Source organism: Opisthocomus hoazin, chromosome 2, assembly GCF_030867145.1.
Source record: "Opisthocomus hoazin isolate bOpiHoa1 chromosome 2, bOpiHoa1.hap1, whole genome shotgun sequence".
In the NCBI taxonomy this organism is placed as follows: domain Eukaryota; kingdom Metazoa; phylum Chordata; class Aves; order Opisthocomiformes; family Opisthocomidae; genus Opisthocomus; species Opisthocomus hoazin.
The window spans coordinates 63,392,142-63,416,505 of NC_134415.1; the positions used below are offsets into that span (position 1 = coordinate 63,392,142).

The following is a 24,364-nucleotide window of genomic DNA, read 5'->3' on the forward strand; positions in this document are numbered from 1 at the left end:
ACACCAGCATTTTGCCCTTTTATTTTTATACACGTATTACAGATATGATTTCTGGAAATATAACAATTCTCTAAACCAAATTTAAAATCCAACACAAGTTGAACACCATTTGAGTGACTTGCTGTTCACAATATTGTATAGGTGGACATCCACACCCAGCACAAAGTCTCTTAGTCTAGATTTCAGTACAAAAGACACAATATTGGTGGTCCTTTGCGTGGCTCAGCATGTAAGGTGATTTCTGCATTCCCTGGATACTTGTAGTTTCTGTAAAGTACAGTATGATATATGACTAATATATTTTGGAACTAGAAAACATTTAGACACTGAACTAGAAGAAAAAAAAGCACAAGATTTAAAATTTAAGCCCACTTATAAGCCTTTCCTGTAAATTCAAGACAATGAGAAACAAACCCACTTCCCCTTACTCCTCACACCACAGAACAAAAAAATCACTGAGGACTGGGTCACTGGTACAAATGCCTCTGTGATAACTTCAACCATGAAGTCTTTTTCTCCACCTAAAAAGCAAGTTCTGATAAAAAAATGACTTCAGCTTCATAGTATGGATTTGTCACTGCACAGCTCTTAATGAGAAGAGCTGTGAAAAGCCAGAGCGTGCATCTGAACAAAACAAACTCTGTTCAAGACAGGGAATTGCAGTTTTCTGTCTGACACCCATTAAGAAGCATATTCATAAGGGAAAAAGCTGGAACTGGGAAAACTCTGATCGCATTGTATCCTTTCAAAAATTAGGTTAGCTGTGTGACGGTATTTTCATGGATCTAGCCTGTGTTCTGCAAGAGCTAGCTCTTCCCGATATCTAGCCCTGAAAAAAGGAGCTGGTTTACAATGTACTGGAAGACAGTTGGACTGCTTTGGGGATATCCAGAAAAAAGTGGTTTCAAGAATGGGAACCAAATTTCTGTTGCTCTTTAACTGAGAAAAATATTTTCCAACTCACAATTTTTCAGTCTACAAGAACCTTCCAAAAATACGTTCTCTAAAAATATGTTGTGCTGACACATCTATAGAATATTAAGTATCTTACATCTTAATTGATATAGCTGTAGTTCTGGAGTATTAAGTAACTGCTTTACCACTGTGGTGGCCTCTCCTGCCAAAAGTGACTACTTGCTACACTGGAATTTGGACAAACTAGTAAATAACTGAAAAAAATTTCAGAAATTACCAAAGGGGAAATTGATAGAATGGGAATTGGTGAGCGTGTTTGGGGAATGAAGTCTTGAGGACAATTAGAAAAACTGTTTCCAACTAACAAATTGAAAACAGTTAACATATTACTCAAGCTGCAGTTGTCCCAGTATCACAGACAGTAGGGTAAAAACTACAAAATGAAAGCTGAGAAAAAAAAAAAAAAAGGAGTACAAATTCATAGTGGTGCCATAAATTTATGACTGGAGATGAGTTTAGAGTTGAAAGTGGCTTGATGCTTCAAGAGAAGGCCAATAAAATGAATTAGTGTGAAGGATACCTGGAGGTCTCACCACATAAGCAGAACTCTAACTATGAATTATGCACTTAATTTTCCTGTACTGCAGCAAGAGTTAGAGCTTAGTCTGTCATTTACAGGAACTGAGTAGACCAGCGAGCATTGAACCCAGACAAAACAAGGGGTGTTTCGGGAAGCCTTGCCTTCCCTTGATATGAGGACCTATATTCTCACCTTTAAGGCAGGAAAAGTACTTTTGGTTCGATGAGTCGCAGTAAGGGATGTACTTCTCTGATGTAACATCATTATTGCACTAATATTTCACGTAATTCTGTAGAAAAATGTTTACAGTCTATAGCTGAAATACTTATTTTCCTCTCATGGGAGAGAAATTTTTCACATGAGTGGGTGGAAGAAATTCCGAAACAGTATGAGTGAACTATTTAGTCAGAGGTATTTCTATGCACAATTTTAACAAGGAATGTAATTTTCTGGGTGGGTTTTGTAATTTCTTACTACCTTACTAAACTGCAGCTAAAATTCCTTCATTTCATTTTTTCAAATCCTTGTAAAATAAAAGTCATACATTTTCTTCATTTTAGTATTGTCCACACATAATACATGGAGTAAGTACATCTATCTTAGACACCTCTGTGCTGTGGTTATAATAAAAACACAAACGTTAACATTTCAGTTATGAGACAGCATTAACTGAGGTCTTGATCTAGTGAACATTTACATGTTACACCTTATGCAACTCACCTAAGCAATCCCATTAATTAAACAAATCCAATATTCTAGCAAAACAGTCATGGATATAACAATATGCATCCAAAATCTGCGAGATCAGCACTTCTTATTAATTGACAAATGCTGACTTGTGGTTGTAATCACTTACTTCCAAAAGGTCCACTGGTATATGAAATCAACCATTTTAATTACTCTGTATTCACTGTAATACATACTAAAATGCATGTCACATGATCGCTAGACTTACACGTAAGGAACTTTTATCTGGAAAACTGTTCTGTTCCTAGTTAAGACCTTCACTTCGTGATGCAACATTTCTCACATTACTAATCCATAGGAGAAAAAAAGTGACATTCAGTCTTTTAATGAGACAGGGACACATTTTGTTCCAAAATGTTCATTCACCTCACTGAGGGCAACTGACAAACACCTTAAAGAATAAATTTCTTTGCATAATAGCCTCTACAGGAGGCAGCTTTTTGTAAAGCACAGTCCAGCTGGCCACAATCATTTTGTGGCTATTGTGATGTATACCACCGAGCTAGATACTTTTATTGTCCATCGTTATAGACAATATTGACAAACAGGAAAATTGTCATTTGGCTATGTTTTAAATTTTTAACAGTGAACAGAAAAAAGTGAGGCAAAAATAAATCATTAACAGATTCTAAAATCTACACGTCATGAAAATATGACATTCAGTGAAAGGTATATTCTTTCTTTAAAGGTTTATTCTTTAGAGAAAGGCTAAATAATGTATCTATCTTCTAATAAAGGAGTGCAGAGACCCCGTAAGATGCGGTCCTAGTTAGCTTTGGTTTTCTGTGATGTTTGACCACATTCCATTCGGGTTTGGCTACAGGTGGATATCAGTGAGGGGGGGGGGAAATCACTGTGCTTTTAAGGAAATATTGTTATGGTTAATGCAATGTGGCCCAAAAACTTGACGGAAAAACATTATCAGCGCCATCAAAAAATTATAGCTAAAAAAGTAAACAGAGGTAATGAAAGGCAGCTTCCTGTGAAATTCATTCCAATAGTGATTTACTTTTACATTAACGAACTGTCAACTAAGAGGAATACAAGAAAGCCAACTAGTAACTTTTTCTCTGCAAGATTTATATGAACAGAAATTCTAAACGCATGCCTCAAGCCAGAAGAAATTGAGATATTAAACAGAACATAAAGGATTGCTTTTGATTTGTTTTGCTTAAGCTACATTAAAACATAAAAGAAGACTGACAGAAAAAGAGGAAAGAATAAAAATACTTTGGAGCTATTCATTGAATATCCAGATTCCTTCCAACTAATTTCTCAGTTACATGTGATGTATGTATGCCTGCGTAAGCAAAGAAACCGTCAGATTCAATACATCTTTCAAACTTCTCAGTTTTCCCATGATGTTTGGAAATGTGAATTTCCATGCCTGAGTTGGGGACAACACTCTCAGTCACATTTACTCAGCTCAGCAATAAAAAATGCATGCCCGTTCCCATCTCGGGGATGCCACGGGAGATTTGTCACAAAGTGCCAGTAACAATGTCATAAAACCATACCCCGCCTCGCCGCCGTACGCGAGGATTGTGCTGACTGACTGACTGCGTTAACATCTTGGCACATGGGTTCTTGCTGTGCAAATGGCAAGGGAGAGGAAGATAAGCGAACGTGCTGACAACCATTTCATCATTTGCTTGGCGACAGAATCTTTGGCCCTTGCCTAGGGTAGGCAGTTTCAGATCTGTGGTGAAAACACACACTTCCTGACTTGGGCCATTCAAGATAACACCCAATCCATTTTCACAGATTGCAATGTGACTAACTCTTGCTTTTGGCATGGGTGGCGTTAGCAATACTTCCCACCATACTCCCTTCCCATCTCTTATTAGCATCCTGAGCCCACAGGATCACTCTGAAACTCTCCCATAAACAAGTGAGGACTTTAATCCCTCCTTTATCTACAGAGGGCTAATTAAGGAGCATGATGGACAGAGATGATCCTACATTGGACACCATTATCAGTCATGTGGGTGGAGGACCTGCTTTCACTTTTGTTATTTTTTCTCACCTCTCTTTCTTGAGGAATTCAAAACAGCACAAATTTTTTACTCTGAATCACCACTAAAAAAAAAAGAAATTAAAATTTCAGGGACTACAATACAATTGAAACTTACTCTTTGGGGAGCTCCTGGGAAGTGATAAAAGCCCTGTGAGGACAGGGAAACATGACTACAGACACCAACGTACTTTACTGATGGATGAACAAAAGGACAAATGTTCACTGTGGCATTAGCTACAGTCACAGTAATCCTGTGATAACAGCAGTATGGAGCATAATGCTGAAATAGTGTAATAAAAATTGTAGATGTACTTATGGCTTTATTAAAATAAATATTTTCCACATCCTGAGTAAAATTAAATGGTAGTCAAAATCTAAAACGGCTATTGACTCCTATGCAATTACGTATCTACTGATGACACAAGAAGGTAAAAACTCTTACAAGGATGTTGCAATCTCCTCAAAATGTACAAATGTTCAAAACCCTGGAGGTCCAGTACTGACAAGGCACTTGAAAACTGGATTGGAAAGTAATTATGCAAACTGGAATCTGCTTTTAAGGTCACTGAAAGAACACCAGTTCTGCTCCTGGGTTACCATAGAAAGCACAGTCAAAACCAAGAGAGGGTAAAATATTGAAACATTAGATATTTTGTTACGAGAGCAGAAAAGTCAAAAAGCAAGGGGAGACTAAACTGAACACTTTATGTGAGGTTACACATACTTGAAGCAACCGACTTTTACTTTCCATGCTGAACTGCTGCTTCCTTATGTCAGATAAAAATGAGGCCACAACAGGACAAACACCAACACAATTTCATAGGCACGGCAAAAGCAACATTATATTCTGAGAAGTGCAGTTTCCAGTGGATCCCCTTATTTCCCAGATTTTGAGCCAAAATAGATTCTACAGGCTAAAGATTAAGTAAGTGCTATAGAAATTAGGGAAGTTTGGAAACCATCTGGTGTATTTCTCAGTCCCAAGGAAAAAGGACTATAGATTTAAACCATTTCTGGCAGGTATTACTATACATTCCCAAGGACTGAGATTCCTCAGTCTTCCTTGGCAATCTATTCCAGTGCTATCTATACCTTTCAATGAGATGTCTTCCCCTCATTTATCTTGCTGTAATTTAAGACCATTCTTTTTGCCCTTTGAGTTGCCCAGAAAGATCAGTCTATCCCTTCCCACTGCATCTGTCTCTTTAAATATTCTCAGTTCTTATGCATTCCGTCTTCTGTCTACTCTAGACCAAAAAAAAAAATCTTAGTTCCTTCTGTCTGCCCTCATTAGTTATGTTCTCCAGTACTCTTTTCACTCTTTATGTTCTCTTTTGGGCTCTCTGAAACCAACAAAATCTACATACAAATGAAAAGTGAGGAAAGTCTGAATCTTGGATAAAAGCAAATTTAACTAATTCTGTTTAAGACACCACCATTCTAACATCTCTGCTTCTATACAGTTCTTTCACTGGAAGATAGAGAAGCTGTCTATAAGGGAGGCAAGACATACCCTCATCGTTATAGGCAGGGAAACTGAGGCATAGCTAAATGACTCACTCAAGGCATCACGGATGTCTACCCCAGACAGGAATGGAAACCCGTCAAGTTGCTAACTGAGCTGCTCTGTAACTTCCCCCCATGTCACAACACAGGACCTGAAGCCAGTGTGCCAAAACAGTTACGGCTGCATAGATTTTAACCAAAGTGCGCATTATATTTTTATAACTTATTTTTTATTTTTACAATTTATTTCTGTCTTTCTAAGTGTCAGATTCCATTCACTGATTCCTCTGATGTATCAGACATATTTTGGGATTGCAGTCCACTGCTGCACCTGCTTGTCAGCACCTTACTGATCAATTTGTGGCTAAACTTTCTTTTCACAGATCATTCTGCTCCTGTTCTAAATATTCTGCTGTGTAATCCTTCTCCTAAGGTTGTTTCTGAAAGCAGGCCAAGTCCTGTAGTTCTTCAAGTTAAACAACAGAATTATTACTTTTGCATTTTTTTCATGTCACAGCATGACTGATATTTTTATGCCTACGAATAGCCCCTTAAATAATCCATAAAACCTGTACCTGATGATTTTAATCCCTTTCTTGTATGTAATCTCCTCCAGGCAAAGCTTAATAAGCCCCAAAATCTTTCTAAGCTTACACCTCTCTAGTGAAGCCAGATGAATGTCAGATTTTACGGTATTTCTACTGTAACTTCAGTAAAGCTTAAGCTGTCAGAGAGATTATGGATACCATATGAATCCACAGCCAAAGTGACCAATACCTTTTAAGAACACAAAATAAAAAATGCAGGAGCAGCAGTGTTTCCTACCTTGTCTGCCTTGCTCTACTAAAATGAAAAGATGAAAAGACTCCATTTTGTAGCATAATCTATGCTTTTACATCAACATATAAAGAAACACGAACCCTGGGGGTCTACAGGCAAGTACTGCCAAATGACAGGTTGCTGTAAAGGTAAATGCCTCATTTTAATTTCAGTCAAGTATTAACAGCAGGCTATCTATGATCTCTTTCACTGTTAAGAGCAAACACTTGTCTATTGAACCTGGGTGTTTACAGTGTACCTTAATTATCTGCTCATCGTTCAGGCAGACAGAGAAATGTCTTTTCCATTTATTCAAAGGTTTGAAGATTTCAAACCTTTTCCAGTCAAAGTAAGAAAGAAAAATGCACTTGAGATGTAAAAGACTCAGGTTCAGGTCTCTGCTCTGTTTTCCACCAGAAACTTAAGTCCCCTCCATGCCAAACCAGTACCTGAGAAAGGAGCACAGACAGTAACTGTAACAGAGGAGACTGAATTAGCTAGAACACTTTGGCTGCGTTTATCAATCCAATGGCACCAACCACATTATTGCCGAAGTAGTTAGCCTGGAGCATATATGGTTTTGTAGAAGTGTATCTTGGAGTTTGGCTTAGGGTTTTTGACCCACCTACTTCTTCTGTACCAGCACAGGTACCAATGGTATGCTGGGATCAGCTGAATGCACAGATGAGCTTGTAGTTGGCTTTCTCTGTCCTCACAGCTTACTGGCTAGGACTTGCTGGCTTGTGGGACTTACTCTTGCTTTGTCACCCGCACTTTCAATGACTAAATTTTTATCAAGAAGAATTAGCAAAGGCTATGGTCTTTAGGTCTTAATTATCTAGTCATCAGATAACAGCCCACAGCAGCTGTAAGTTAGAGCAGTTTTTGCTGATGTACTTCATGCTGAGGAGGGCAGCTGCATGGGCCGGGACCACATATGGCCCAGGAACACAGGGACACAAAGGCCATCAGCCAACGGAGCCACGGGTGAGAGTTTGGTCCTAAACACATTTCTGGCTACACAATTTAATGGAAATGGAACACAACTATTAGAGTAACATGAAGCTAGAAACTGCTACTGCATTGTTTTTTCTCCAGATAAAAAGTGCAGGTTAAAAAAAAAAAAAACCAAACTGTACTTTTTATTTAAAGAAAAAACAGTATCAAAGAAGCTAGAAACCCTTTCTATATATAAACCATCCTTTTTTTCCAATGGCAAGTCTGTAACAGCAAAACTACCCATCTGATATGGAATTAGCTGAGAACTACAAGCTGCTCCAAAATTTTCCTATGCTCCTGAATAAACTCCAGAGTTTTTTTCCAGTAAAGCAGCTGGAGCTCCTAAAATATTTTGCACTCTTGCCGTTAGGAAAATACATTTAGTAAGTGAAATCTCTCATTCATATGTTTAAAGAAAACAGTCAGAATGTGTTACATTATTCTGTACTGAAGTGTCACTACAGACCAAGATGATGTGAAGTTTAAACTGATTGTTCTTTACAGTGTATGATTATCTTGCATACCTATAGCTTGCTGAGGAATGTTTCTATTATTTGAATCATAAAAGTGCTTAAAATTAATAAGCACACTACAGTTATTTTACAGCTTTGAACCAGAGTGAAGGGTAATGGAATACATAATCTACAGGCACAAACAGTACTGTGGAAAACGGAAGAACTATGTGATGAGTCGTAGTATTCCAACCACCAGAAGAAATTAAAAAGAGAAGTAGGTATTAACAAGGTAAAAGCAAAGGAAGGGCAAAATGAAAGAATTCAAAGAACAAAGTCAAGGAAAAAATAATAACAATAAATAACAGCAAAATGATACAAAACAACAAAAGAAAAATTCAGCAGTAGCAGAAAATATGACCCAACCTACCAAATCACAACTAATATAATGCATCACTTTCATCAAAATGTTATATTGTACATAATTCAGTCATATGTAAGCATAAGCCTTAGTCATCACATCTTTGGCTCCTAGACCATTTATTTAAGCGAGAAGATAATTTGATGACTTACCTGCTTGCTGCATGCATATAATATATGTGGTAAACAAGCAGAGGCAGTGACGCAGCTTCCATTTCCAGTGATAGCACCACATTTCACTTACATGAGACATCCTGTGGAAAAAAAGTAAGCAAGAATTCAGGGAGCTTTACAAGAAGGCAAGAAAAAGAGAAAATACTGTTAGTCAAACTAGTAGCTAGCAGTAAGCGAGCAAGTAGCACTTGAAAATTATGGATGGTCCTAGTGTTGCTTAAACAGAAACAGAAGTCTCTATGCTTGCTAAAGAGAGTCAGAAATCATGTTGTCTGGTTCTCAGCAGACAACAAAGTGGAAGACTGGTGAGTGCTGGGCTTCTAAGACAGGTGTAGTTGGTGTTTCTGCAAATGAAACAAGCAGTCCATATGGGGACAGTCTGAAAGAGTTAAGGTGTAGGGTTTTTTTTTGAGATTGCAAAGTTTTTCTTTATTTATTTACATATACAAATACATTTATGCTGTTTAAATATATAATACATACAAATTTGTTACTAACTATATAAAGATGGCAGATGAGAATTTGCCTCTGCCCTTAACCAGCCTTTTCACATTTTTGAGTGCTAGTATTTTGATAGCTACAATTTCTGCTGACAATTGCCATAAAAATCCTGAAACTTTCCTTGCCAAAATCTAGGGGCTCATCTGTGCTGCCAGTGAAGTCAGGGACATGTTTATTATTTAATACGACAAATGCAATTATATAAAAATCTGTATCAGTTATAGCTTTAAGTTAAGGTTTCCTTTGCCTCGAAGTGTACAGGACATTTAATAGCTAAACCAAAATGTTTCCTCCAGAGTGGGCAGAATAGGTAGAAAGAAAGATTCTTTATAAATTTGGTCAGACTTTTAACCATGTATCCAAGATGAATGGTGCTCCATTACATTCCTGTCTCGTTCAACAAGTTAGCAACAAGCCACAAGTAATGAAACACAACATGTATTATTTTAACCAACTTCTTCTCCTCCTATGTGGCGATAACCGGCTTTTGTTCAGTAAGATACGATCTACTTATACTGGGAGAAAACCTCTAACAGAACCTCCAAAATATTTCACAAGTCTATTCCCAGCAACAGTATGTGAAGGAAAATGAATAGTCACGAAGAAAAACCTGTGAACACAAATGTCTTCCAGGTTAATGCATATTAAATACAGAAAAAAGAAAGGTATTTGGAATGGCCATCAGTATAATTCATCGGAATGGAAATGTGAAAGAGGTAAGTGAAAGAAAGTACAGAGCTCATACTCTGTGGCAAGAAAAATTAATTTTCTTAAACTTGTGAAAATAGTCTTCCTTCTGCTCCACAGACATTGCTGTGAACCTGCCAGTGAAACCTGGGGGCAAATGTAAAACCTTTCCAAGTATCAGCTTCTGTTTCTTCCCAAAGTGGAGTTCTGTAACGTAGACAAGCCAAACTTAATGCAGCAAGATAAACCATTGTAAAGGAACAACTAATGTTTCAGTTTTAAAAGTAGTAGTTCATCAGACCACTTCTGTGGGCTAGATGCCAACGGGCCCAGGTAAATGGCACTTCAACAGCCTGATGCAATCAGTCAGGTTTCCCTTCAGTGCAGTGTTACATAGCACAAGTATCTGATTACAAAAGAAGTCCAGTTCTTTATGGCTAGTTGTATCAAATTAGGAATTTGAAGCCGATTTATTTTTCTGAGATATTGTAAAGTCAAACTTAACAAGTGTTGAAGACAAGCACAGAAAACACTGGGCTCTGAAATACAAGAATCTCTTTGATGAAGCCAGACACACAAAATAACCAGATTATCAAACAATAGAACTATTGTCCTTCAACTTAATGACCCAAAAATCCCTATTAAAACCTCAGACAGCAGAATGCTGAAGTTTGGGAACAATTACTGTTCAATGTATGTAATTCATAAATCCACAATACTCTTAATACTAATTTTGAAAATTGACTTTGAACAGAAGTCCTTTTAAGGCACGAAAAGAGTTATATGCACCTGCAAACACATGCAGCTTACTCCCAGAGCGGTGAATGGAAACGTTGAGCAGAACGGCATGACATACCGGAGATACAGAAGAATATTGCTGTTTCTACAGAAGAAAGAGTTTGCAGCTACTGATGAGATACACGACGGTCCGCCGCATAATCTACCAACGCAAACCTGTAGAAGCGGTTGCATTACTGGTTTTTGTTTGTTTGTTTTGAGCAAGCACAGTTAAAGTTGTCAGACTAGGAAACAGTCACAAACAATTATTTATCAATTCAGAAGAAATCTGTGCTGGTTTTCATCATATTGATACGTTTTGTGTGTGCTACAGTAATCGTCACTGCTGATGTCCCTGTGAACTCAGATGAATAGCGGGTGAATCCAACACACAACTTTTGAGATACTCAAGGTAAAATAATACGACAAGTTTCTGCTGCCTAGGTCTGGAGTGACCCTACCCAATCACATTGCCTCCTGTGTCTTTCTTAAAGGATGTGAGATTCTGCATGAGTCTGAGAGCACTATTTAATTTGGCCAGTTTTTGTTTGTTAACGTTTACTTGCATTGTGGTAATGCTTACAAGACAGTACTCCACGGTGCCAGTTTACAGCATCTTTCTTCATCCTCACTTGTAAAAAGCACAAGTCAAGAAAGATTTCAAGAACACAGATAATCAACAACAGAGCAGTGCATAAGTAAGTGCAAACAACAAGACAGAACAGAGTAGCTATAAAGATTTTTCCCCAGACAAAAAGGCTACATAATTACACAATTGCTATAAAAAAATGTACAATTCTCCACCAAAATAAACAAATACATAAAAAATAACAAACTTGTCTCCTCCACTTACATTCTCTACTGCTGAAGGACAAAACAATTTTCTTTACATCACACCATCTCAGTTGACAAGAAAGAAGGGTTTATCAAACTCAACCACAGAAGAAGCAGGCTACCAAAACACACCACTAATGCAGGCACCATGAGTGAGATCGATTTCTTTTGGAGAGGACTTTTGAAGATCTGTGTTACAAAGCACAACCTCTAGCTGAGTGCTATAAATGAGTGAGGAGATCAGTTATTTACATGTTCTTGAGATCTTGCATAGACAAAAAGCCAGAACTCAGTAACCTGCCTGCTCACAGCCTTACACTATGATGTGTTTAACACCCCTGTTCTCACAAGAAACTGTCAGGGATGGCAGTCAGCTAACATACTGCCAACAAAAAGCCTTATTCCGTAACAAAATCCATCCCCAATATTTTTATAACGCGACATCCCAACTGGCAGGCAATTATGAAAAGAAGCCGGAGCAACTGGTAAATACTTCTCAGACATTAAGAAAAAAAAAACAACAAAAACTTACTTGCAGATATTATTCACCTGTTAATATTTACTATGTTTATATTTATTTTAAGGTTCATTTTCTTGAATATTAGTGTTAATTAACATCTAGAACTGAACCCAAACAGCATATGAATAATTCAGCAGAAAAATTAGCAAACAGTTGTGGGTTAGTTTATAGCTTATCAAGGGACGATGCGATCCCCTGCTACAACAGCACTGACTTGATGGCCCAAGAGACCCCTTTGGACTTGTGTTGCTATTTTAAATAGTATTAAAAGGATGTGTTCTGTCATTTAATATTCATCAATAGCACAGAGAACGGGTATCAACACAACAATGTACTAAAGCAAACCAGGAGTTTCAGTAAGCAAAGTAGTCCAGAACAAAGGCCTCAGAACACGTACAGATTATTTCAGTCTTTAACCCTGGATATATTAAAATTGCTGAACACTGTTCATAGTGGGTTTTCGTCTCCATTTTATTTCAGTCTAAATGAAAAAGCTCTGTTCTGTCACCAGCTGGTAACACGCTAGCAGCTCTGAACAAATCATTGTAGATTGTTAAACACAGAACCCAAACAACATTTTACCCAGTATCTGCGGGGAGTATTAGGACACTTATGACAGAAGTACATCCATCACAGTTGGATATAGTCTCACAACAGCAATTCCTCTTAACTTTCTTTTTTTTAAGAAAAAAGGTAGAAAAAATAGAAAGTGGCCCTCTGAAGTCTAATAGAAGAACTACTAATTTTTCTACGGAGTTGCATTATCCCCTTGTAGACACTGTGTGACATGACCAGCAATGCACTCTAGCTACCAATTCAACACAGTCCAGCTACTTTCATTTCCTATAACATAGGGAGACAATGAGCTTATTCACAATTCATTCCAGAAGAGGAAAATAGACATGTAATTTATCTAAACCATAAATGGATGGTAACTTGACATAGTTCAAGATGAAATCAGTGGGAGTCTTGCTACATCTAACTACTAAACTTTTTGCTCTACAGGCCAGCAGCCAGCTAACACAACATCATCACCTTTTAGGGAGTATACAGCTCTGCAAGAAAACACAGACAATGTGAACAATCCTGGAGGGTTTCATTTGTATACTCTATGGTCTTAAAACATGCAACACATATTTGAATATACCATCTTCCTTGTTCAAAGCTTCGGCAAAGTTCCCTGGAGTAGGATGTGAATTCTGCCCCAGGCAGACCAACACGACTTTCATTGGTCTTTGACATGTCTAAAGCTATTAAGGAAAAATGTTGCTGACACTTTAAAATTAAAAGAAAGATAACATCAATTTCACAATTTTTTTCTCATATAGGTTGTAAACAACAAGATTTTAAGCTTAATCCTTCTTAAGTGGAACTACAAGTTCACAACTCACAGTTCAGCTCCCTCAGGATAACAGAAGAGTCGATTCTAACTTTGAAACGCTTGCTTTAAACTGTAGTACGCGACAGATTAATTACACAAAGCCACTGAAAACTTTCATTTTGTTAAGCATTACTTCTTCCTACTCATTCTTACAGTCAACCTTGCAAACATCCTCACACTCATCGAAAGAGATGAGAAAAATAAGACACTGCCTTTTAATTTAAAGAGTGCCAGCGGTATCGGACCGATCTCGGTCCCTCGGCTTTCCCTTCAAAGCGAACCTTTCCCAGTCACAGGCAACTAACCTGATGACTGTTGGCAGCTCTGCAACACCGGGGCTCGACGAACTCCTCCTCGTCTGTCTCTGCCCTCACCTCACCGCGCACCGGCAGAAATCCCCACCCTCTCCCCCAGGGCCGGCCACGGGTGCCCCCTCTCACCTGTCGAGCGCCCAGCCCCACACCCTGCTCGGAGCCTTGCCCTGCCTTACCTTCGGTCGGAGCCCGTCAGCGAGGGCAAAACATCGCGGGGAAGGCGCCCAGAGCCCGCGGCAGTGGCCGGCCCGGGGCCAGGCGGCGTGCGGGCGGGCGGGGAGGAGGGGACGGCCGCGGAGGGGAGGGGAAGCCTCCGGTCCGCCCGCCTGCCCCTCGACCCCCGACGGCGGCGGAGCCCCGCGCTGCCTCCGCTCCGCCGGGCGCTGCGGGGAGGGGCGGCGGGGCTGGGGAGGTTTTATGGAGCCCGCCCGGCCCTCCCTCCCGCTCTTTTTTTTCTCCGCTTGTGCTGGCACCGCACCTGTGGGACCGGGCACGGTGCCTGGGGTGGACGGGGCTCCTCGACGTGAGCGACCGCGGCCCCGAGCCGAGCGGCCGGGCCGGGCGGGTGCCGGGGCACCGGCGTTCACAGCGGGAGGCGAGCGGGGCCCAGGGTTTCGCTACTCGCCTCCGAGCACGGGGAGACTCACCAGAGAGGTCCCGACGGCGGAATTACAGTGCTCGGAGAGAGTCGGAGGGCGGCAGGCGCCGGCGGACCGGGAGCCCGGACGGGGCAAAGCCCTGGCTGCCCTGCCCCCTCAGCTCCCGACGTGAAACGCTCCCGTTTCCCCATTCCTTCAGCCCCACCTGTTCGCACGGCTCCGACCTGACATTACTCATCGCCTACTACGGGGGTGGGGGGACGGGGGGAAAGCCCTGCTTATCCGGCCGGGGTTTCTTGCCCCGGGAAGGAGCCCGCGGGGGTTCCCCGCGCTCCCCGAGCCGCAGCCTTCGCCCCCGGAGACTTACACGATGACATTACGGGGCGGCTCTCCGCCGGGTCTCAGCAACCATCATCCGCCGCCGCCCGCTCTGCCTCTGGCCCGCTCCCTGGCGGGCTCCTCGCAAAGGTCATAGCCGCTCGCCCACCTCCCTTCCACGCCCGCCCCCCCACACGCCGCCCGCCGCGGCCGGCACCGCGCCGATCCGCTCCTCCTCCTCCTCCTCCTCCTCCTCCTCCTCCTCCGCCGCCGGGACGCCCCGGCCCCGGGACCGGCCCACCGCTTTGGGGCTAGCGCGGGGGGGAGCAGCCCTCCAACTCCCCCCCCCCCCCCCAGCGGGTGCAGCCGCGGGCCCAGGGCCACCCGCAAAGGCCGCAGCCCCCCCCGAGGAGGTCCCACGCCAGGCGCAGCCCCCGCGGGCAGCAGGTCCCGGGGAGCAGGCACACCCCACGCCGGGCGCAGCAGAGGGGAGCACTGCACCCACCCCGCCGGAGCTGCGGACACGGACCCCGAGGTGCGCGCCGCGCCGCGCTCCGGGCAGCAGGCGGGCGGGCGGGTGGGGGTGACAGGTCTCCGGCCCATTTTCTGAAGCCCCCCAAGGCCGTGCGCTGCCCGCACCCGCAGTGCGTGCCCTCACCTCACCCCTGGGTAGTGTTTTTTGCTGTTTGCACCGGTCCCCAACGGCACCCAGTCGCTTGTTTCGGTTAAAACCTGCGCAACGCGGCACTACGCTGCAGGTGGGTCGGAAAGCATCGACGTGACAGAAAGGGAAACGCAGCAAAAAACAAGGTCACAGAAGAAGTCCAAAACTTCCACAGAGCTCCTTGGAGCTAAGCTGGCAGGTAAGAAGGGTGGGGAAGAGAAGACCCGGCGTAGTGAAGCATTCGATGGACCAAGCAGCACGCAGCGGCAGTCAGAAGCAAACAGAGTTCCTACTTAACAAAATATAAACATCACTAAATCTTTCATGAACTTTATACTGAACATTAATACTCATTTTTTATTCTCTGTCAATTTTCATTATCCGTCTTTAAAACCAGCAAGCTCTCGCCTTGCTCTCATCGTGACCCTCTGGCACTGAACGTGGGCGCGGGAGCCGCTGGGGCTGGGTCAGCTGACCCCACGCGCGGCCCACTGTGACCAGAACGCAGCACAAACCGCGTTGCACGCCGTCGGCCTTGTCTGTGCCTCGAAAGCTCTGCGCTCTGCGCAGGCGTTGCACCACTTTCCACCCTGCTTCTGGCCCCGGTGTCACATGGGGGATCCCCGCCGGGGACTGTGAGGGACACGGCAAGGGGTATCTCCTGGCTCCCCCCAAGACTCGTGGGCAGCCGCCCTACTGCCTCCTGTAGCAGCCTGCTCTATTTCTGGATGTCTAAAGTCTGCGTAGATCAACTTTGTATCGCATTTGCAATGAGTCCAATGTACCAACACACGTAAGACTTACTCTGTTACGTGCAGTCAGTTTGTGCTTGGGCCATAAACCTACGTGTTCTCGCCGCCTGGGTTGATTGTACACACACAGGTTGCATTTACCTCACATGCATAGCAAAGTTTGTGCACCTAGAAGGCGCTGGACTCGCTGTACATGTGCAGATCGATGGAGGATTAAGCTCAATATCTCCTGGGCATATTGGACCTACAGTGTACATGATGTCAGGAGCATCTGGAAGAAGTCAATCTGCTGTTCGTGCAGAGATTAACAATAGGGCATATCTGCTGGCTACGCTGGAAGCTTACATCTTCCTTCCCCACTCAGAAGGCATTAGAGGTGACTGCAATTCCAGAACCTGGGAGTCAAGAAAAAAAAAAAAAGGAAAAAAAGAAATCACGGGATTTTTCTCCTGCCGTGCTTTTGCTGAGCTGTTTCTTGGTTAATGCTCCTGTTCTGCATTTGCTGTCATATACTTTCTCAGTCATCAGTCTGCTTCCCCCTTCACAGCAGGAGCACCGCTGCTCCTGGATCCCCAAACCGAACACTGCCTGGTGAGAAACGCCTGTGCTGTCCGGAGGGGATAACGCGCAGTGCAGATTTTGTGGACGATGAAGTAGCATGTTGCTGGAGACTGTCTCAGAGCTGCGGAGCAGCGAAGAGCAGCCTCACTGCTCACAAGAAAATGCCCATCATTACCTGGCAGCGGCTCACTGTGCCACATCTGCCTTTAATCAATAGTGAAGCAACTCGGCATGGGGTGGGTAGTCAGAGAGGGGCTGCTTTTTTGAAGATGACATTTTTAGGATCAATTATTTGGCCTAACGTCATTGCTGAAACAAATTCTTTGTAAGGGCGATGATCTCTTTAACAGACATAGGTATTTCTTACTAACTTCCATAAGTCCGTTGTCATGACACATTAACCCACATTAACATGGGATGACACTGAAAGGTTCAAGCCACTGGGAATTCAACTCTTACATGTAATGAAAAAAAAGGACTATTTCCTTTCAAAACCAATATGGACGTGAGTGGTATTAACGTCCCTTTTGTAATTTCGAGAGATTTAAGCTACTGCTACTGTCACAGCTGTGGAAGCCTGCTATCTGGTACGTGTCGTGCTGCTGCTTAGCAAGAGTGAGAGATTGTGTGTTTACATCACAGCGGTTTTAAGGTCTCCAGCTCAGAGCGAGAGACTGCAGGCTGCCGTACAGCACCCGCCTCAGGTTAACATTGCAGGCTGTGTTTCGCACAATATGAGCAAGAGGAAAAAACCTGCCAAAGTGTGGGCAATGGTGCTATATTCAAACAGTGAAAGGGTCTTTATATGGACAGCTAGTGAGCGATACCAAGAGAAAGGGGGGCAGACCTTTTTATTTTCTTACTGTGTCTGCAGTGGCAACGTTTTTTTACACTTATTTTTATTATACTACAAGCAATGGTGTTTGAAGATTGTGAGGTACAGGGGTAGCACATTCTATGAATATTCCTGAGTGTTTCATGAATATTCTGAGATGATTAATGAAATATTTTGTATTAATTTTATAGGCCCAGATTTTTATGGCTTTGTTCATGTATTTTTTTTAATTTACGGTTAGGATGGTTTCCTTATGTTTTGTGCAACATTGCATGGACCTCTGAAAATATTTTATGAGAATGTTCAAGAACGTTTCATGTAATAATAATATGAAATATCATATTTTAACATTTGAGAAACATGTTTTTTCTGGGAACTTTTGTTTTGAAGCTTTCCTCCTTATTATATCAATTACATTTAGGAAAACCTCTGTTTATTTTCCAAAGAAGTGCCAATACTGAAACTTTATTGCCTATAACAGTGAAAAAGAGAAAACACTTACCACACAACAATAAAAAGGAAGCTTAAAATAAATAGTGCAATGCTGTAAACTTATGAAGAAAATGCAAGATCATATGCATTCTCAAAAAGTCCAACAGCAAAAAAAATTGGCTTTGCACTTTACAACCACTCCTGGCTTTCAGCCTGGTCATTCTCCTCCTGTCTTGAAGAAAACATGATAGATGTCCCCACCTGAGTCTGAAAGTTCAAATGTGAGCTCCCAGAAGCTGGTTTTGAGGATCAGAATCTGGGCTTTGATCTAAAAGGTGAAGGAGCAGATTTGATTTGAACTGCTGCTCCCAATACTTGCAATTGAAGAATTACTTCAGACTGTTGAGATATAGCAGACGAGGACTCTGTCTTGCTATGCTTTTCAATAAAGTAATCTTCACGGTCCTGCAGCTCTTCCTTTTTGAGGGTCTCCTATCTCTCTGAAGACTGCTTAATCAGCTCCCAGACTTCCCAGCCCCGCTTGGCCTTGTTTGCCCCTAGCTGGGTCGCAGCAGAAGCCATCTCTCACAGTCCAGAGGACAATCTGCCTGAACTTTCTGGCTTTTCCACTGAGTCTGCCAGAAGGTCTCTCAACAGCTCCTCTTATTTTCCCTTCTCTGAGACATTAAGAACCTTACCTTTCTTTTTCAGGTGTAGATGAGGTGAGTACAGGAACAGGCGGGTCTTTTTCTTTGTTCAGTTCCTTTTTCCTTCAGATTTGAGATGCCTTCTGGACAGGGCTGGTTCCCACTACTAAGATACTGAAGAGGTAGCAAGTCAGTATTCACCGTGTTCCTTAATGCAATGGTTCCATGTACGTGCTGGGCAGGGATGGCTGAATGCTGCGTGAGTGAATGTTTCTTAGAGGCTGCTGATCCAGCAGGTAAGGGGAAATGGCACACAGTTTCTGGGCCTGACCTAGTACCAAGCAGCAAGCAAGCATGGGCTTCCAGGGGCTTGTGAGGCAAGGAAGGGCAGTATTGAATAAAGCTGGTAATTGATGATACTGCCTGTAAGTGGTTGCACTGACATATATGTACTTGAATACAATTTTTTGTCTCCTGAAAACAAACATAAAGTGAATTATAGCACTAATGTATTTTTACAGTGCATGTACAGAAGGTCGGGGCAAACATACACTCATATATTTTTCCCATTGGTACTTTCTCTGTGTGCTTTCACATGCACAAAACTTAGGTTACAAAATATTTCCTGTCAGGGAGCTTACCAACGGCTAAAACGCCGTGCTTTGTGCCAGATGAAGTGTCTTTGATGAAGTGCTGAGAGCATGGCATACACAGTGCCTGCACACATTGCACTCCATAAAATTCTGTAAAGTCTGTGACATCAAGCAAAGAAAGAGACACACTGGACAGCAAACTAATTTAGACAGTTTTCACAAAACATTTCAGGTTCTTATTCATGGTCTTTTTTTCTGAGCCCATTCCAACTCCTTACTCTTGATCAAGCACTCCGGGGGTCCTAAAGCTTAGCCTGCTGGAGCATGCTGCCACTGGTGTTCTTACACGTGTTTCTGATCTGCGGGACTGGGAGGATGCTGGAGGTCCTTACTTGCCCACTAGTGAAGAGTTCGTTTCTCTCAAGGGGAAGAGGAACCTCAGAACTTTTTCCCAGCTTCAGATGAATGAACTTGGGAGCAGTGCTTGCATTACATGGTGATGCACTCTATCGCTATACAGAACCTGTAGGATGATGTTGATATCCGCAATGAAGAATTATCAGCAGCCTGATCTAAGCTGGTGTCTCGCATTTGAACAGGAAGATAAACCTGGGTAGCAAGAGCTTGTAGAATCAGAGGCTATGCAGGGAGAGCTAGTCGTTCCTGGCGTGATACAAAGCACAGGGGAAGAAGCACACTAAACAGAAGATCACAGGTAGGGAAAATAGGGGCTTCATCAAAAATATCATTAATTTCTGCAAAGTATACTTTGAACTTATTAGATACCAACCAACAGGGCAGAATGCATTAAGTTATCCAGTTCTTTTGTCTAAAAATATGTCTCCCTGGCTGCAAGTCATTTCAATGCTAAGTTCAACACTAGCTGAACTCCCCCGTTTTCTCAATAGACTAACTCTGAAATTAGAGCTGTTTAAAGGAGGCAACACTGACAGCTAGGGTCTCCCCCAGAGTATTCGTACTGGGAGGAAACACAGAGATACATATTTTTTAAAAAAATGAGATAACCTTTTCCCATCAGGATCTGCGTACTACCCTCTCGTGAATGAATAAATACTTGGCTGGAATGAAAATGAATACCCATCCCTGAAAGCTTCTAAAATGTCACCACATTTGAATTTTGCTCTGAACTTATCACTTATCAAATAACCAAATTCTAAGAAGCAAAAGGTTTTAGCTGAGGAGGGTATAGTTTCTGGTATCAATTAACCTGATTCATCCCTAATTCTCGATTCGTGATTTTTTTCAGTCACGGATTAAGCAGTTTGGAGGAGTTAAAAAATCAGTTTTTTTCACCTATTTTTAGAACCCAACTTTTCCAATAATACAACTTCTGGGCAGGATTTCTCACTTCCGGTTTCTGTCCAGATGTTAATGATTTGGAACAACTGGAAGAAAAGCTGACCTCATGGTATTTCCACCAGGTTCCACTAGTGGAACAACTGGAAACCTCATGAGGAAAGCCCTTCTCTGTCTAAATGTTCAGACTAGTTTTGCAGACTCAAGAGCTTAGGAAACTTTGGATAAGTTTTGAGTAAGCATCAAAATATTTGGATGCTTATCAGAACTGAAACCAAAGTGAACATTATGAATTTCATTCATCATTCTTTGTAAAAACCCCACAAGTGGTAATGAAATCACAGGATCGCATAAGAACGGAAATAATTGCACATTAATCATAATCAATTACCTTTTTCCCATGTCATAAATAATAATATACTTCTCATGCAGAATGGAAATTAGATGGTAAAAACAAGTACAACATTAAATCAAAACAAGTTTTCAAAGAGCAGAGTTGCAGTTGTAGGGTTGTAGGGTGAAAGTACAGATGTATGAAACCCTTTCTGACTTTTAAGAGAATGAAAGAAAAAAATGAGATAGTGCAGTGTTTGAGATGAACTAGCTATCAACTGCTCTTCTAAAACTTTTCACTGTATTCAGGCTGAAACCACAGGAATTACACAGCAGTGTTTTAAGCCAGAACTGTAAAGTATCATCTTGAAGGTATGAGAAAAAGTTCTTGCAATTCCACCTTTCAATAAATTATACAAAAAAGAACAATATTGGTTCAAAATGGTGTGAAAATTTGAACTGCCTTTGTAACTTAAATTCCATTTCCTGTGCGTATGCATTATTATAAATTACAGAAGCGTATACTCTCTGTTCCACAAGACAAGAGAGAAATATGACAGTTTCTTGAGCCTGAAGCACATAATGGAGTGATACAGGTAACACTTAGTCTGGCGGACATCAGCTCCTCAAACTAAATGATTAGGAATGCTTTAAGAGCTGAACTAAACACAACAGGCACTGGTGTGAATTCAGAGCAACGATTAAACTCATGCTTCAGACTATAAAGTCTCGGCCTGTACAAGAAGAGTTAATTAAAATAAAAAAGTTCTTTCCATTAAGAGTGTGATCTGAGAAAAAAATCCAAAACCTGAGCTTTTCAAAGTACATTTTAAATTACCCTCACCGTGATACCTGAATGCTTGATAACACAGCCTCCTTGCGTGAATACATGGACTTGAAATTATTTTCCAAATAGAGAACTGACAGACAGATGTTAAGGGCAAAATTACAGAAAAGTGCCCACATACTAAGTATCCAGCCTGGAGTTCTTAGGAAATTATTTTCCCTTGTGATTTTTGTGTTATATTTATAACACTTCTATATTTTTAAGATGTATTCTTGTTGACCTCAGGCTTCCTCATAATGAAAACTAATAGGGAAGTGGAAATACAGCATTTTTCTTTTTCGGTTTAGAAAACTCTGTGGCAGTGGCAGGGACCAGTTTTTCACAGCTTGAACTAGTTTTCCTCTGCCTTCAACTCCTTTCCCATGTGTTGTTCCCCCTTTCTCACTGGTTGCAGGTATTGTGCACAGTGAAGAAGTGTCACAGATTCTACAAATAATCCTGATTCTTGTAGGAGTATGTATAGACTCCCAGAAGTGAATAAAGCTGAGACCTTGAGGAGGGTGTGGTGAGAAATGCAAGGTTATATCACAATATGTATTGTTATTTGGCTACTTTCTAACCATGTCTAGCTCATTGAGTTCCTCTTGCAACTGCATCATCTAACTCCAGAACCTCCAATTAAGCCACCATATTTGTTCCATCTTGACCTGACACTGATACAACATCCTTCTTAGGACCTGCAACTAAAGAAGAAAAGGCTGTGAGGGAAAACTGCTTATCTGAAACAGGTTATAATTTATTTACTGAAAGAAATACTGCTAGATGAGCCAAAATGAGTTCAGAATCACTAGATTAATGTGCATTTGCCTCACCTGTTCCAGAAGATGATTTAGGAATCCATACCTCTGCAGACCTCCTGGCTACTTCTTTGTATCTTCTCTTTTCTTTTCACAGGCAGAATTAAAAAAAAATGCAGTGAAAAAATCTGAAAAGCAAAGGCCCAGTCCCATTAAGAGAATGATACTACAACAGGAATATATTTTTGTGGTTGCGGGGCATGAGGAGAGGTGTCAGTGGTGACTTTCCCCAGACCAGCTGCAGAACAGGGTAAGGAAGTCAGCAGTGGAGAGACACCAAAGCGTTTTAGGCTGCTTTAATTCAGAAATGTAACAGAATAACTAGTCCAGCATCCGAACATGCTTAATTCATTGTGAAAGCTGAGCTAGATGCATATGTTTTCAATTTATTTCTTTTTAAACACTGCTGTGACTCTCATCATTGAAGCAAGACTGCAACTACTTATACTGCAACGTGAATGTGCAGTCTCATGCATTTCCCGTTCAGTGACAGTTAATTAAGGCCATGTTTGTAGGATGTGCTCACAACTTGTCTTAGCCCAAGTCACACTTAATTTTTCAAAATCTTTTAGATCTTTTGCGAATATTCATGCATATTCTTCAGTTTTTGAGATCAAGACATAGGAAAACATCCTAAAACATAGCCTTTGGAATGACATTCACTTAATCTTTTACTTCTATGGGGTATGTGTTGGACGGTTATATCTATACTTTTTTCCCCGAATTTAAGAGAGTGCATAAGAAGAACAGCTGAGGTTGTATTTCTTCATGATGAATAAATAAGACCTGGAAAATTTTGAGGGGAAGGGGAAAGAAACAAGGAATGTCTACTTCCCTAACTTCAGATTGGGGCTTGACAAGTCCCAGAAAACTATGCTAGAAAAAAAGAAGGTATTTTCCATTTAACACTGTGTGAAACTCTGGTGTTTCATTCTTACTATTATAAAATTTTGCCTACCCTCCTTTCCCTCTTCTTTCCCTCCTGCCCTGCTTCCCCTCCCTTCCCTGTCACTTCTCCTCTCACCTCCCTCCCTTACAAATATTTGATGGTAAAATTGTTTTAATCAGAGATTCTAAATTCAGTGTAGTTCAACTTAACTCTAAATTAAGATCTACTTAAATGAAACATTATGACATACCTTTTAAAGTGTTAAAAATCTATATTTAGCATTCATTTTGAAAAATAGTGAGATTAATATATGTTTGTGGAAAAAAAAACCCAAACCATGAACTCCAAGCTTGTAACCTAGATATATTCAGTCATTTCCCTGAATTGTATTAAAATTCTCAAAACATCATAACAAGAACAAACTGTATTATAGAACAAAGTCAGTCAAAACCTCTTCCTTAAAAAAAAAAAAGGAAAGAAATAAAAAAAAACCCACCACCTCTAACTTTTCATAATTTTTAAGCACTATTTTCCATTTTTGTTTGGGAACTATGGACCAGTCCTACCCTCAGTAGAGGTGTCTTCTGTGCTCTTTTGCTAGGACCTGGAGACTGTTTGTTTTACTTCCCTAAGCATCACATTATATATGGATACAAAAAATAATCCTGCAGACTGTACCCCTGCCTGCCAGGAGGAGTTTAAGTGCAGATATAGCTGGCAGCACAGTCCCCCCCATACCATAGCCCTCTCCCCAGGGCTGTGGTTAAAAAGGCACGGGACAGCGTTTCCCAGTGAAACGACTGCAGCAAGAGCCCGCAACTTACCCACAGCAAATTCCAGCTGGTGCGAAGAAATCACCCTTACTTACTGAAGTGAGGAGCAAGCTTTGCCTATGGACTAGGAAGCAGGAGGAGAGGACAGATTTCACAACACAGGAATTGTAGCTGCTCCTGCGTTCCCGTGGCTCGCTTCGTATTTCAGCCTCAAGGTCTAGCTAATCATGAGAGCTGCTTCTACTTACAGGCTCTAAGTGTTACTTTATATCTTATATTGGGATTATTGTGCTTCTAAGGTAAAAGAAATAGGCAAAGTCTGCTTTTATCATTATTAATGTTAATGACTACTTATAGATACTCT

At 41.4% G+C, this 24,364-nt stretch overlaps 1 protein-coding gene across 5 annotated transcripts in view; it reads right to left on the reverse strand.

Moving 5' to 3' along the window:
• ADGRG6 (adhesion G protein-coupled receptor G6) overlaps positions 1-14,699 on the reverse strand; it is a 114,708-nt gene extending 100,009 nt beyond the window's left edge. For 3 of the 5 annotated variants that reach the window (XM_075413917.1, XM_075413921.1, XM_075413920.1), the window contains exons 1-2: positions 14,610-14,699; positions 8,609-8,709 (exon numbers count right to left, since the gene is read on the reverse strand). In XM_075413917.1, coding sequence (XP_075270032.1) covers positions 8,609-8,708 — 100 coding nt within the window. In that variant the 5' untranslated portion in view covers position 8,709; positions 14,610-14,699. Of the gene's footprint in view, positions 1-8,608; positions 8,710-13,819; positions 13,964-14,290; positions 14,327-14,609 lie in introns of those variants that run through there. The other 2 variants (XM_075413919.1, XM_075413918.1) reach the window with 2 other exon arrangements.
• Between the last annotated feature and the right edge of the window lie 9,665 nt (positions 14,700-24,364).